We start from the raw sequence: 16,793 nt of genomic DNA on the forward strand, positions 1-16,793 counted from the left end.
TCTGTACACCTGTATAACTCCCTGCATATCTCTGTATAGCTTTATAACTCTGTACACCTGTATAACTCCCTGCATATCTCTGTATAGCTTTATAACTCTGTACACCTGTATAACTCCCTGCATATCTCTGTATAGCTTTATAACTCTGTACACCTGTATAACTCCCTGCATATCTCTGTATAGCTTTATAACTCTGTACACCTGTATAACTCCCTGCATACCTCTGTATAGCATTATAACTCTGTACACCTGTATAACTCCCTGCATACCTCTGTATAGCATTATAACTCTGTACACCTGTATAACTCCCTGCATACCTCTGTATAGCATTATAACTCTGTACACCTGTATAACTCCCTGCATACCTCTGTATAGCATTATAACTCTGTACACCTGTATAACTCCCTGCATACCTCTGTATAGCATTATAACTCTGTACACCTGTATAACTCCCTGCTTACCTCTGTATAGCTTTATAACTCTGTACACCTGTATAACTCCCTGCATACCTCTGTATAGCATTATAACTCTGTACACCTGTATAACTCCCTGCATAACTCTGTATAGCTTTATAACTCTGTACACCTGTTTAACTCCCTGCATATCTCTGTATAGCATTATAACTCTGTACACCTGTATAACTCCCTGCATACCTCTGTATAGCATTATAACTCTGTACACCTGTATAACTCCCTGCTTACCTCTGTATAGCATTATAACTCTGTACACCTGTATAACTCCCTGCTTACCTCTGTATAGCATTATAACTCTGTACACCTGTATAACTCCCTGCATACCTCTGTATAGCATTATAACTCTGTACACCTGTATAACTCCCTGCATACCTCTGTATAGCATTATAACTCTGTACACCTGTATAACTCTCTGCATACCTCTGTATAGCATTATAACTCTGTACACCTGTATAACTCCCTGCATACCTCTGTATAGCATTATAACTCTGTACACCTGTATAACTCCCTGCATACCTCTGTATAGCATTATAACTCTGTACACCTGTATAACTCTCTGCATACCTCTGTATAGCATTATAACTCTGTACACCTGTATAACTCCCTGCATACCTCTGTATAGCATTATAACTCTGTACACCTGTATAACTCCCTGCATACCTCTGTATAGCATTATAACTCTGTACGCCTGTATAACTCCCTACATACCTCTGTATAGCATTATAACTCTGTACACCTGTATAACTCCCTGCATACCTCTGTATAGCATTATAACTCTGTACGCCTGTATAACTCCCTACATACCTCTGTATAGCATTATAACTCTGTACACCTGTATAACTCCCTGCATAACTCTGTATAGCTTTATAACTCTGTACACCTGTATAACTCTCTGCATACCTCTGTATAGCATTATAACTCTGTACACCTGTATAACTCCCTGCTTACCTCTGTATAGCATTATAACTCTGTACACCTGTATAACTCCCTGCATACCTCTGTATAGCTTTATAACTCTGTACACCTGTATAACTCCCTGCATACCTCTGTATAGCATTATAACTCTGTACACCTGTATAACTCCCTGCATATCTCTGTATAGCTTTATAACTCTGTACACCTGTATAACTCCCTGCATACCTCTGTATAGCATTATAACTCTGTACACCTGTATAACTCTCTGCATACCTCTGTATAGCATTATAACTCTGTACACCTGTATAACTCCCTGCATATCTCTGTATAGCTTTATAACTCTGTACACCTGTATAACTCCCTGCATACCTCTGTATAGCATTATAACTCTGTACGCCTGTATAACTCCCTGCATACCTCTGTATAGCATTATAACTCTGTACGCCTGTATAACTCCCTACATACCTCTGTATAGCATTATAACTCTGTACACCTGTATAACTCCCTGCATAACTCTGTATAGCTTTATAACTCTGTACACCTGTTTAACTCCCTGCATATCTCTGTATAGCATTATAACTCTGTACACCTGTATAACTCCCTGCTTACCTCTGTATAGCATTATAACTCTGTACACCTGTATAACTCCCTGCATACCTCTGTATAGCTTTATAACTCTGTACACCTGTATAACTCCCTACATACCTCTGTATAGCATTATAACTCTGTACACCTGTATAACTCCCTGCATAACTCTGTATAGCTTTATAACTCTGTACACCTGTATAACTCCCTGCATAACTCTGTATAGCTTTATAACTCTGTACACCTGTTTAACTCCCTGCATATCTCTGTATAGCATTATAACTCTGTACACCTGTATAACTCCCTGCATACCTCTGTATAGCATTATAACTCTGTACACCTGTATAACTCCCTGCTTACCTCTGTATAGCATTATAACTCTGTACACCTGTATAACTCCCTACATACCTCTGTATAGCATTATAACTCTGTACACCTGTATAACTCCCTGCATACCTCTGTATAGCATTATAACTCTGTACACCTGTATAACTCCCTGCATACCTCTGTATAGCATTATAACTCTGTACACCTGTATAACTCCCTGCTTACCTCTGTATAGCATTATAACTCTGTACACCTGTATAACTCCCTGCATACCTCTGTATAGCTTTATAACTCTGTACACCTGTATAACTCCCTACATACCTCTGTATAGCATTATAACTCTGTACACCTGTATAACTCCCTGCATATCTCTGTATAGCATTATAACTCTGTACACCTGTATAACTCCCTGCATATCTCTGTATAGCATTATAACTCTGTACACCTGTATAACTCCCTGCTTACCTCTGTATAGCATTATAACTCTGTACACCTGTATAACTCCCTGCATATCTCTGTATAGCTTTATAACTCTGTACACCTGTATAACTCCCTGCATATCTCTGTATAGCTTTATAACTCTGTACACCTGTATAACTCCCTGCATACCTCTGTATAGCATTATAACTCTGTACACCTGTATAACTCTCTGCATACCTCTGTATAGCATTATAACTCTGTACACCTGTATAACTCCCTGCATACCTCTGTATAGCATTATAACTCTGTACACCTGTATAACTCTCTGCATACCTCTGTATAGCATTATAACTCTGTACACCTGTATAACTCCCTGCTTATCTTCATAACTCCCCATACACCTGTATAACTATGCAAATCTACATAACTCCCCGCACACTCTTCTTATATCTGTATTCCTCCCCTCACACCTGTATACCTCTCCTCACACCTGTATACCTCCCCTCACACCTGTATACCTCTCCTCACACCTGTATACCTCCCCTCACACCTGTATACCTCTCCTCACACCTGTATACCTCCCCTCACACCTGTATACCTCCCCTCACACCTGTATACCTCCCCTCACACCTGTATACCTCTCCTCACACCTGTATACCTCCCCTCACACCTGTATACCTCCCCTCACACCTGTATACCTCCCCTCACACCTGTATACCTCTCCTCACACCTGTATACCTCTCCTCACACCTGTATACTCCTCCTCACACCTGTATACCTCCCTTCACACCTGTATACTCCTCCTCACACTTGTATACCTCTCCTCACACCTGTATACCCCTCCTCACACCTGTATACCTCCCCTCACACCTGCATACCCCTCCTCACACCTGTATACCCCTCCTCACACCTGTATACCTCTCCTCACACCTGTATACCCCTCCTTACACCTGTATACCCCATCTCACACCTGTATACCTCTCCTCATATCTGTATATATCTCCTCATACCTGCTGTATATCTCCCCTCACACCTGTATACCTCTCCTCATACCTGTACCACTCCTCACACCTGTATACCCCTCCTCACACCTGTATACCACTCCTCACATCTGTATACCCCTCCTCACACCTGTATACCCCTCCTCACACCTGTATACCTCTCCTCACATCTGTATACCCCTCCTCACACCTATATACCTCTCCTCACATCTGTATACCCCTCCTCACACCTGTATACCCCTCCTCACACCTGTATACCACTCCTCACATCTGTATACCCCTCCTCACACCTGTATACCCCTCCTCACACCTGTATACCTCTCCTCACATCTGTATACCCCTCCTCACACCTATATACCTCTCCTCACATCTGTATACCCCTCCTCACATCTGTATTCCCTTCCTCATACCTGTATACCCCTCCTCACACCTGTATACCTCTCCTCACACCTGTATACCTCTCCTCACACCTGTATACCCCTCCTCACACCTGTATACCTCTCCACACACCTGAATACCTCTCCTCACACCTGTATACCCCTTCCTCATACCTGTATACCTCTCCTCACACCTGTATACCTCTCCTCACATCTGTATACCCCTCCTCACACCTGTATTCCCTTCCTCACACATGTATACCCCTCCTCACACCTGTATACCTCTCCTCATACCTGTATACCTTTCCTCACACCTGTATACCCCCCTCACACCTGTATACATCTCCTCACACCTGTATACCCCCTCACACCTGTATACCCCTCCTCACACCTGTATACCTCTCCTCATACCTGTATACCCCTCACACCTGTATACCCCCCTCACACCTGTATACCCCTCCTCACACCTGTATACCCCCCTTACACCTGTATACCCCCCCTCACACCTGTATACCTCTACTCATACCTGTATACCCCCTCACACCTGTATACCCCCTCACACCTGTATACCTCCCCTCACACCTGTATACCTCTCCTCACACCTGTATACCCCCCTCACACCTGTATACCCCCCCCTCACACCTGTATACCTCTCCTCACACCTGTATACCCCATCACACCTGTATACCTCTCCTCACACCTGTATACCCCCCTCACACCTGTATACCTATCCTCACACCTGTATACCCCCTCACACCTGTTTACCTCTCCTCACACCTGTATACCCCCCTCACACCTGTTTACCTCTCCTCACACCTGTATACCCCCCTCACACCTGTATACCTCTCCTCACACCTGTATACCCCCCTCACACCTGTATACCCCTCCTCACACCTGTATACCCCCCTCACACCTGTATACCCCCCCCCTCACACCTGTATACCCTCCTCACACCTGTATACCCTCCTCACATTTGTATACCCCTCCTCACACCTGTATACCTCTCCTCACACCTGTATACCCCCCTCACACCTGTATACCTCTCCTCACACCTACATACCCCCCCTCACACCTGTATACCTCTCCTCACACCTGTATACCCCCCCTCCTCACACCTGTATACCCCCCCTCCTCACACCTGTATACCCCTCCTCCCATGTATACCCTCGGTGTAGGTCACAATTCTCCCCTTACCTGCGGTCAGCAGGGATCTGGTTGCACTCGCTCAGCTCTGCTGCATCTGTCGCCTCCTGTGCGGCGGAATGTGTTGCTATGGATGTTCTGCGGCCTGTGAGCGGCGCCGGCCCTGGCAGGAGCGGAGCTCGGTGATGGAGCGGCCGTGTCTCCCTCCCTGACACCCAGCGTGCCGAGCTAAGCCGGGGAGGGGGCGGCGGTGACGGTACACGGCAGCTCTGAGCGGTCCCGGCGCCGCCAGCATCCCGCCTCCGGCAGCTTTTGTTCTGCTACTGGAGCGCACACATCCCGGCAGAGCAGCCTCAGCTCCATTATCACGTTACCTGGCAACAGCCAATCAGGAGCGGCGGCCGCACAGCGCGTCCCGGGGGAGCGGCATAGCCGGACACGGGGCCACATAACGGGAGACAGGGGCCACACAACTTGAGACAGGGGCCACAGAACGGGAGACAGGGGCCACAGAACGGGAGACAGGGGCCACATAACGGGAGACAGGGGCCACATAACGGGAGACAGGGGCCACAGAACGGGAGACAAGGGCCACAGAACGGGAGACAAGGGCCACAGAACGGGAGACAGGGGCCACAGAACGGGAGACAGGGGCCACAGAACGGGAGACAGGGGCCACATAACAGAGGAGACAGGGGCCACATAACGGGAGACAGGGGCCACAGAACGGGAGACAGGGGCCACAGAACGGGAGACAGGGGCCACACAAGGGGAGACAGGGGCCACACAACGGGAGACAGAGGCCACACAACCGGAGACAGGGGCCACACAACGGGAGACGGGCCACACCACGGGAGACAGGGGCCACACCACGGGAGTCAGGGGCCACACCACGGGAGACAGGGGCCACATAATTGGAGACAGGGGCCACATAATTGGAGACAGGGGCCACATAACAGGAGACAGGGGCCACACAACGGGAGACAGGGGCCACACCACGGGAGACAGGGGCCACACAACGGGAGACAGGGGCCACACAACGGGAGACAGGGGCCACACAACGGGAGACAGGGGCCACAGAACGGGAGACGGGCCACAGAACGGGAGACAGGGGTCACATAACGGGAGACAGGGGCCACATAACGGGAGACAGGGGCCACATAACGGGAGACAGGGGCCACAAAACGGGAGACAGGGGCCACAAAACGGGAGACGGGCCACATGACGGGAGACGGGCCACAGAACGGGAGACAAGGGCCACATAACAGGAGACGGGCCACAGAACGGGAGACAGGGGCCACATAACAGAGGAAACCGGGGCCACATAACAGGGGCCACATAACAGGAGACAGGGGCCACATAACAGGAGACAGGGTTCACATAACGGGAGACAAGGGACACATGACGAAAGACAGGGGCCACAGAACGGGAGACAGGGGCCACATAACGGGAGACAAAGGCCACATAACAGGAGACAGGGGCCACATAACAGGAGACAGGGGCCACATAACAGGAGACAGGGTTCACATAACGGGAGACAAGGGACACATGACGAAAGACAGGGGCCACAGAACGGGAGACAGGGGCCACATAACGGGAGACAAGGGCCACATAACGGGAGACGGGCCACATAACAGGAGACAGGGGCCACATAACGGGAGACAGGGGTCACATAACAGAGGAGAGACAGGGGCCATATAACAGAGGAAACCGGGGCCACATAAAAGGAGACCGGGGCCACATAACAGGAGACCGGGGCCACATAACAGGAGACAGGGGCCACATAACAGAGGAGAGACAGGGACCACATAACAGGAGACAGGCACCACAGAACGGAAGGCAGGGGCCACATAACAGGGGAAATTGGGACCACATAACAGGAGACAGGGGCCACATAACAGAGAAAACCTTGGCCACATAACAGGAGACAGGGGCCACATAACAGGAGACAGGGGCCACATAACAGAGGAAACCGGGGCCACATAACAGGAGACAGGGGTCACATAACAGAGGAGAGACAGGGGCCACATAACAGAGGAAACTGGGGCCACATAGAGGAAACGTGGCCATATAGCAGGAGACAGGGGCCACATAACAGAGGAAAGACAGGGGCCACGTAACAGAGGAGACCGGGGCCTCATGAGAACGGGGCCACATAACAGGAGAGACAGAGGCCACATAACAGAGGAGACCGGGGCCTCATGAGACCGGGGCCACATAACAGGAGAGACAGGGGCCACATAACAGAGGAGAGACAGGGGCCACATAACAGGAGACCGGGTCCTCATGAGAACGGGGCTGCATAACAGGAGAGACAGAGGCCACATAACAGAGGAGAGACCAGGGCCACATAACAGAGAAGATACCAGGGGCCACATAACAGAGGAGACAGGGGCCACATAATGGGAGACCAGGCCACATCACAAAAGATGGGAGCTACGTAACAGGAGACCAGTGCCACATAACGGTAGACCGAGGCCAAATAATGGAGGGGAGACCAGGACCACTTAATGTACTAGAGAACAGGGCCAAAGAACAGGAGACGGGCCACACAACAGAAGAGAGATTGGCCACATAACGTAGGAGAGAACGAGGCCACATGCCAGGAGCCTGAAACCCCATAAAGGTAGACAGGAGCCACATAATGGGAGACCAGGGCCACATCATAAAAGAAGGGGGCCACATAACGGGAGACAGGGGCCACATAACGGGAGACAGAGGCCACATAATGAAGGGGAGACCAGGGGCAAATAATGGACAAGAACAGGGCCACATAACAGAGGAGACAGGGACAACATAAAAAGAGGAGAGGCAGGGGCCACATAACAGAGGAGACTGGGGCCACACAACAGAGGAGAGACGGGCCACAGAGGAGAGATCGGGCCATATAACGAAGGGGAGACAGAGGCCACAGAGGGGTGATCAGGACCACATAACAAGAGATCGGAACTAAAAAGGGGTCACTGAGGCCACATAATGGGAGACCAGGGCAACATAACAGAGGAGAGAACGGGGCCACATGGCAGTAGACTAAACCCACATAAAGGGAGACAGGGGCCACATAATGGGAGACCAGGACCACATCACATAAGAAGAGGGCCACATAACAGGAGACCGGGGCAACATAGCAAGAGACCAAGGCCATATAATGCAGGGAAAACCAGGGCCACATAATGGACGACAAAATGGGACCACATAATGAGAGACCTGGGCCACATAACGGAGGGGAGACTGGGGCCATAAATGTTGGAGAGAACGGAGCCACATAACGTGAGACTGGAACCACATAACATAGGAGAGAACAGGGTCACATGCCAGGAGACTGAAACCACACAAAGGGAGACAGGGGCCACATAACAGAGGAGACCGGGGCCACATAACAGAGGAGACAGGGGCCACAAAACGGAGAGGAGACCGGGCCACATAACAGGAGAGACAGGGGCCACATAACAGGAGACAGGAGCCACATAACAAGGGACCAAGGCCACATAACAGAAAGACAGGGGCCACATTAGAGGAGAGACAGGGGCCACATAGGAGACCGGGGCCATATAACAGGGGACGGGCCACATAACGGGAGACCAGACACATTACAAAATAAGGGGGCTACGTAACTGGAGACCAGGGCCACACACCGGTAGACTGAGGCCACATAATGGAGGGGAGACCAAGACCACATAATGGATGAGAAAACAGGGCCAAATAGCGGGAGACTGTGGCCACATAACAGAGGATAGACAGGGGCCACATAACAGAGGAGACAGGGCCCACATAACAGAAGAGGGCAGGGTCCAAATAACAGAGGAGAGATGGGCCACATAACAGGAGACAGGGGCCACATAACAGAGGAGACAGGGCCCACATAACAGAAGAGGACAGGGTCCACATAACAGAGGAGAGACAGAGGTTGCATAATAGAAGATATCGAGGCCACATAAGAGGAGAGACAGGGGCCACATAACAGAGGAGAGACAGGGGCCACATAACAGAGGAGAGACAGAGGTTGCATAATAGAAGATATCGAGGCCACATAAGAGGAGAGACAGCGGCCACATAACAGAGGAGAGACAGGGGCCACATAACAGAGGAGAGACAGAGGTTGCATAATAGAAGATAGGAGCCAAACAACAGAGGATAAAGAAGGGCCACAGAAGAGAGATTCTGTCGTATGAACCCGGCCTCACAATCTTGATATTGCAGGAATATTGCTTTAGAGTTCCAGACGTCTTCTATGTTCATCAAGTAGCATAAAATTAAACTATGGACACCAATGAAATGAAGCTTCATTTGTTCCTCATTCTCGGTATCAGATTAAAGAACCAGTTGAAAGGTTTCTTGGTTTATGTCTGGTCAAGAATCCCTGGCATGGTTCCTAGACCACGCAGTCCACTAAAATTCTGAGCTATTACTCTCGGCAAGAGAAAGTCCGGACCTCAAGAATCCACCAAGAAGATGCAAATGCAGCTAAGAAGAAGATAAGTAATGCAAGCGGCTGTCTTACGGGGATTTAAAAGAAGGTTCTGAAAGATGGTTAGGCACCAGTAGCAAATCCAAAGATGGAGAATTAGGCATGAATCTGAGGTCTGATGTTCTTCACTACTTGAATCTCCGGAGGCCATGTTCACATTCCATTTCAACTTTTTCTGGATACTCAATATAGGGATATGTCGGCACTTCCGTGGAATCTGCGGTGGTGCACGAGGTAAAGCCACAGGTAGAAAAAAGATGATACCAGCATTCACCAGCCTATGGCACCAGCCTATGATACCAGCCTATGCCAGACAGCTGAGGAAGGCTCCCACGCCAAAACGCGTCCTTGTACTACACTATGGCATAATAAATCTTCACTGTGCATTACTGGTGAGTGCTGGGTATCATCTTTCTTCTTTCTGGATACTGTCTTGAAAAAACTGCAAGAGAGCAGGTAGCAACTACATTTCTAGTGGAATGTTTCTCCACAAAAATCCTTAAAGGAGTACTCCGGGTTAGGGAAATGTATCCCCTATCCTAAGGGATAAGTGTCAGATCAGAGGCGGGACCGACTGGTGGGACCCCGCGCAATCTCCTATACGGCACTCTGGTTCTCGGCATGAAAAGAGCTGCGTTGAGCACTGCATGAAGCGGTGGCCCACATGCCCCCTCCATGCAACTCTATGGGTGATCCAGAGCGCTGTACTCTGGTATCTCTGGCTCTCCCATAGAGATGCATGGAGGGGGCATGTCGGTCACTGCTTTGTGTGGTGGTTGACACGCGTCCATTCATAAGGAGCGCTGGGGCGCCGTACTGGAGATTGCGGAGGGTCCCAGATGTCGAATTCCCCGCTTTCTGACACTTATGTAGACTGGATGAGTTTTTGTAGACAACCTGCTCTGGGCTAGAAGGTTACTCTTGGGGGGCAGGCTCCAGTATCATCCTCTTGAATGAGTCGGTAAGAGAGGAAACCAGGCTCTTCAGGACCAAAATGGATCAACACTTTCACTATTGTGTCTTCTTTCTTCACTTTCGATAGAACCCTTGAAATCAGAGTCCGCTTTGTTGAAAAGGCAAAATTTGGGATACTGAGCATTCTTCCTTGTTGCCATGAAGTCAGTCTGGGGAACACCAGTTATTGGCTGAAAATTTTGGTTAAGAAATCTTACTAAGGGCCAAATTGTGGCTGTAGCAATATGCTGTAACATTCAAACTGCCCCGAATATGGATTGCTGGGATAATTGTCCCCACTTTCACCTTATGCATGATGAAGGAGCATTCACGTGCCAGGGAATGACTTCAGTTTCCACCCTGCTCGTTCGCATGAGATAAGAAGTGAGTCTTGATCCACCAGATAAAAGGAGTCTTGATCCACCAGATAAAATCTCATCTGGCTCATACTCCCATTGAAGTACATTGAAGAAAAAGGACCCATAGCACATATGAAAATAGACCTCCTATTGGGCATCTGATTCTGTCCACCAAGATAGAAAGGTCTAGTGTTTTTTCCCTTTCTTTCCATTATCTATTAGTCAATACCCCTCCATTAGTTTGCTGACAGTGCCATTCACTGGGGAGAAAAGTTCTGCACAGTTTCTTACCAATAGAAAAAGGAACTGGACTAACCGAGAGGGGGTCCTCGCTCCAAGGCTGCATGGTCTGCACCTACACCCCTGCCTTGTCCACAGGTGTAAGAAAGACCATTTGGCTCTGAACATTCCACGACAGTTTTCTCCTTTGGGCTTTTGCCTCAGGAACAGTATCTATTGAAGAGCTTAACATCCCCAGGACTGCTATAGCTTTGCGTTTAGACGTCCTTGACTGCAATATGAAGAAAAGAACTGATGACTTTAGCTTGGCAGTCTACTCCAGATTGTTTCTGAGACATCTGTTCAGTATTGATAATGAACCCTAGAAATTTCTTGTTGTAGATGGAGCAAATCAAGATTTTTCTGTGTTTATCAGGAAATGTAGTCTTCAGAGTTATTGACAGATGGGCCGGAAGCTGGTCCATGGATTGAGAATTCACCAATGAAGATAGGGGATGATGTATCTGCCCCTTAAGCTGCCCATACACATTAAAGAGGGCCTTTCAGCAAGGTTATTAGGGTTTTAGGATATAAAATAAGGGCATAGCTGAATAGGGCTTTTAACCTTGAATCCATACATACCTCTGATTAGTAAATTCATCCCTCCAGTGCAGATATCAGAGTTAAAAAAAATATATGCCAAATAGGCTTTGTGGCCCACTGGACATTCTTCTCGGATATTAGAGCTCAGCGAATCTCCACCCCTTCACCAGTTAGGCCGCTTTCACACTGATGTTGGAAAGCCCCGTGGGAAAACATCTGTCAGGCATTTTTTTTGTTCCCTAACGGACATTCTTTTAGACGGGGGAACAACGGGTCCCGACAGGTTCCATTTACTATTATGGGGTCCATCGGGTACCGTTGTTTTTCGATGGGAGTAGCGGGAGGAAAAAACATCCATGATGTATTTTTCCTCCCGCTATTCTCCCCGGCTTCCCCAATGGACGTCACACTGCTGTGTCAGAATGGCAGTGTGAAAGAAGCCTTAGTGACTCCCCAGACAATCAGGGGTAGAGGAGGTGAAGGGACTGACCTGTCCTGTACTCTAACAGCCTTGATTTGTAGGGGAGTTAAACAGAACGTAAAACTGAGTTTACACCAAGGCAAATTGCGTCAGTCTTTCCCATGAAGGTGAACAGTTGGCATCTGGACTGTTTGCTTTTACCTGGGCCAGAAGACTTCTTGTTTACAGAGGATTTTTATAGGGTCCTAATAACCCTTTAAATTTCTCCTTCCTTCAGTTTTTGAATTTTTTCAGTTTTTTTCTGTTTCTAAAAGATCTAAAATTTTATATAAATTCTATATCTAGTTAAGGAGACACCTTTGTTGTCATTAAGTTGAATTTTTCAAGTTGAAGTTATACATCAAATTTGTCTGGCTGAAAGGAAAGTGAGCAGAAGTGAGATCTTGAAGAAACATGAACACTGCTTCATATCTAAGGATTGAATGAATATTGGCAAGATTCATAGGAAAAGGTTTTGGAGTATTAACTGGCAGATCACATAGAAATTTACATTCTCACAGATGGCCTCTCTCGATAGCCCTTCCTGTATGTCTCCTGACAGCTGGCTAAACCACATATGAAGAGCTCTGGAAACACATGTAGATGCTAAAGAGGTTTTGCAAATGTGGGATTAGGTTGGGTACAAACAAGTTCCACTTTCTATCCATAAAGTTGAGTAACAATGAAGAACCCTCAACTGGAAATAAGAGACCTCAATGTCAATTTACCAACTGTGAGATTGACTTCTGGGGTCAATTCTCGAGATTAAGAAACTTAAAGGGGTACTCCGGTGCTCGAGCATCCTGAACATTTTGTGATGTCACAACCTCGCCACCTCGTGATGTCACACCACACCCCCTCCATTCATGTCTATGGGAGGGGGCGTGTCGATCGACACGCCCCCTCCCATAGACATGAATGGAGGGGGGGTGTGCTGTAACATCACAAGGCGCTGTGACTGTGACATCATGACCACTGCCTCAGGAACCTAGTGTTTGTTTAGTTAGAATGCCGGTGCTGCGGGTGATCGCGGGGGGGCCCCACCAGTGGGACCCCCATGATCAGACATCTTATTCCCTATCCTTTGGATAGGGGATAAGATGTCTAGCAGTGTAGTACCCCTTTAAGGGTCTTATCTGTACAGTGAATTGAACCTTACACCAGGTCTATGTTTCTATTAGGTTTGCCCAATTCTGTTAGCAAAAATTCATCCAAGACTTGATGCCCAGGAAACATTTCCCCTTTTTTAGAAAACATAATCAAAGCTTCTTTTCAGGGTAAACAGTTTCAGTAATTTACTAGATTTTATTATATTTAGTAGATAAAAATAATCAGAATCACTAGAAGATAAATAATCTCATATTATTCACTTTGATTTATGAGATTAAATTACTTTTGAGAACTATAGAAAGTTGAAGATTGCCTTTTTTTTTTTTAACTACCTCCAGTGCTGGACATCTGGAATATAATATACACGTATAAGAAACATGCAAACATGAGAAAGAGGGAAAGATAAAAAGGAAATAAAAAGTTTATCCCCAATGAAGAACTACTTACTATGGACACTAAAAAACTCTGCAGCCCAGTTAAGGGTGCCAGTATATAGATGGTGGCACGTATTTAAAGGGGTGTTTTAATCGGGTGTTTTGCAAAAATTTATAGAAAGGAAAACTATACTAAGTTATCCCTGGTCCCCCACAACTCCCATTCGGTTCCATCCGGTCCCCCCCCTCCCCCAATCTTCTATCTTTTACCTGCTTCCAAGAGAAGCACTCGATGCAGAACCTGGCGGTCAAAGTTGAGAAGGGAGCAGATTCGAGAGATGTTTTTGAGGTGGAGACGGTAGTAGGCAATACGTTTATGGTGTGAAGGCCAGAGCAGAATCGAAGCTTACCCCATGACAGCTGACTTTGAGAGTGGGGAGACAGTGGAGCCACTGATGTAATTGATAGATCGGGAGGGGGGGGGGGGGGGTAGAGCGAGACGGTACAAAGATAATGAGTTCTGTTTTCTCCATGTTGAGTTTTAGAAAACGGAAGCAGAAGAAATAGCTGACGGACAGTCTGGGATTCTGCATAGTAGAGAGGTGACGTCTGGACCAGAGACGTAGATTTGAGTGTCGTCAGTTGTCAGGACAGTCCCTTGGAGGACTCCAACAGTGAGAGAGTGAGGTGAGGAGGTAGTGTGAGCGTAGGAGACACTAAATGTAAGGTTGGTGAGTTATGAGGAGATCCAGGAGAAGACAAAATTAGTGACACCGAGGAATGAGAGAGTTTGAAGCAGAAGGGGAATGGTTTACTGTGTTGTGACGTAAGTCTTTAGTGGTGAGCAGATCATTGGTCGCCTTGATTAGGGCGGTGGGGGGGTGGAAGCCAGATTGGGGGTGGTGAAAGAGTGCATTGAATAGGAGTTGGGAGGACAGTCCAAGGTAGACAAAATGTTCAAAATGTTCTGAAGCACAGGGGAGGAGCGAGATGGAAGAAAGGTCAAGAGATTACTTCTTGAGGATGGGTGTCATGGTTGCCTGTTCAATTGAAAAGGAAAATATGGCAGTGTTTAGTTTAGTGGAATAAACAGAGTAGTAATGTAGGGAATAAGGTGGGACGGGATTGGGTCAAGTGTACAGGTGGTGAGATGCAATGTGCATTGTAGTTTGGAAAGTTTGTCTTCGATAATGGTGGAGAAGTGAGTTATGGGGGAGGAGCGCTGGGTGTGAAGATGGGGTGGGATTTCTTCCAGCGCCGTCCTGCATCCCCCAAAGCTTCCCTCAGTTTCATCAGAATGGTGTTCCAGGGCTGTCTATTTATTAATGTGTCATCTGCTGTAAAATAGGAGGTATAAAAAACCTAACCCTTCTGTGCAGGAAAGAGACATACACAGGGGTGATACAGGAAGGGGTCACATATACAGAGATATGTAGGGGGAAGGGGTATATGCAGGGATATTATGGGGGATATAGAGGGATATTAAAGGGAGAGGGTATATACAGGGATATTACAGGAAGGGGTCACATATACAGAGATATGTAGGGGGAAGGGGTATATGCAGGGATATTATGGGGGATATAGAGGGATATTAAAGGGAGAGGGTATATACAGGGATATTACAGGAAGGGGTGTATATAGGGATATTATAGGAGCATTTATAAGGAGGTTGTATATTCAGGGATAGTATAGGAGAAGGCAGATATACAGTGATAATATAAAGTGGGAGTATATACAGAGATATTACAGGGAGGAAGCAGATATACAATGATTTTTCGTAATCGTTGACTATGCTTTTTGATGTTCAGGGGTATTATAGGGAAGCAGCAGATATACCGGGATATTATGGGGAGGGGCAGATACACGGTGATCTATGGGGGTGGAGTAAGACAAGGGAGGAGGAGGATAAATGTCATCGGGAATATGAAGCAGGAGATAGGGAGAAGGGATAGACAGGAAAAGAGCAGAAGAGGGTGAAGCCTGGATAGGAAGACATTAGAGGGAGGACGGAGGATCAGAGAGAGGAGAAGCCAGGTGTCTTGTTTCCTATAACCCCTTCAAGATGCCCGAAACTGAGGAGAAGGAGCCCACCCCCAAGCCTGCTGCCAATGAGAGCACCAGCCTGGTCCATGGACCCGAGGAGAAGAAGGTGAGAGGAAGAACGTGTGCACTGTGTGTATACTAGTCACACACTGCATCTGTAATGTTATACACTGCATCTATAATGTCACACACTGCATCTGTAATGTTATACACTGCATCTATAATGTCACACACTGCATCTATAATGTCACACACTGCATCTGTAATGTTATACACTGCATCTATAATGTCACACACTGTATATATAATGTCACACACTGCATCTGTAATGTCACACCCTACATCTATAATGTCACACACTGCATCTATAATGTCACACACTGCATCTATAATGTCACACACTGCATCTGTAATGTTATACACTGCATCTATAATGTCACACACTGTATATATAATGTCACACACTGCATCTGTAATGTTATACACTGCATCTATAATGTCACACACTGCATCTGTAATGTTATACACTGCATCTATAATGTCACACACTGCATCTATAATGTCACACACTGTATATATAATGTCACACACTGCATCTGTAATGTTATACACTGCATCTATAATGTCACACACTGCATCTGTAATGTCACACCCTACATCTATAATGTCACACACTGCATCTATAATGTCACACACTGCATCTATAATGTCACACACTGCATCTGTAATGTCACACACTGCATCTATAATGTCACACACTGCATCTGTAATGTCACACACTGCATCTGTAATGTCACACACTGCATCTATAATGTCACACACTGTACCTATAATGTTACACACTGCATCTATAATGTCACACACTGCATCTATAATGTCACACACTGCATCTGTAATGTCACACACTGCATCTATAATGTCACACACTGCATCTGTAATGTTACACCCTGCATCTATAATGT

General features: G+C 47.1%; 2 protein-coding genes across 3 annotated transcripts in view; one reads left to right on the plus strand and one right to left on the minus strand.

The window, feature by feature from the left end:
* The window catches only part of PHC2 (polyhomeotic homolog 2), a 72,580-nt gene extending 66,829 nt beyond the window's left edge, over positions 1-5,751 (minus strand). Inside the window, exon 1 of one of the 2 annotated variants that reach the window (XM_056543671.1) lies at positions 5,293-5,751. The gene's annotated coding sequence lies outside the window, so the exon portion shown is untranslated. The remainder of the gene's footprint in view (positions 1-5,292) is intronic. The other variant, XM_056543669.1, reaches the window with a different exon arrangement.
* Positions 5,752-15,708: 9,957 nt separating this feature from the next.
* The window catches only part of SLC2A1 (solute carrier family 2 member 1), a 104,487-nt gene continuing 103,402 nt past the window's right edge, over positions 15,709-16,793 (plus strand). Inside the window, exon 1 of the mRNA XM_056543673.1 lies at positions 15,709-15,937. Within this exon, the coding sequence (XP_056399648.1) occupies positions 15,851-15,937 (87 nt within the window). The 5' untranslated portion in view covers positions 15,709-15,850. The remainder of the gene's footprint in view (positions 15,938-16,793) is intronic.

Source organism: Hyla sarda, chromosome 10, assembly GCF_029499605.1.
Source record: "Hyla sarda isolate aHylSar1 chromosome 10, aHylSar1.hap1, whole genome shotgun sequence".
Lineage (NCBI taxonomy): Eukaryota > Metazoa > Chordata > Amphibia > Anura > Hylidae > Hyla > Hyla sarda.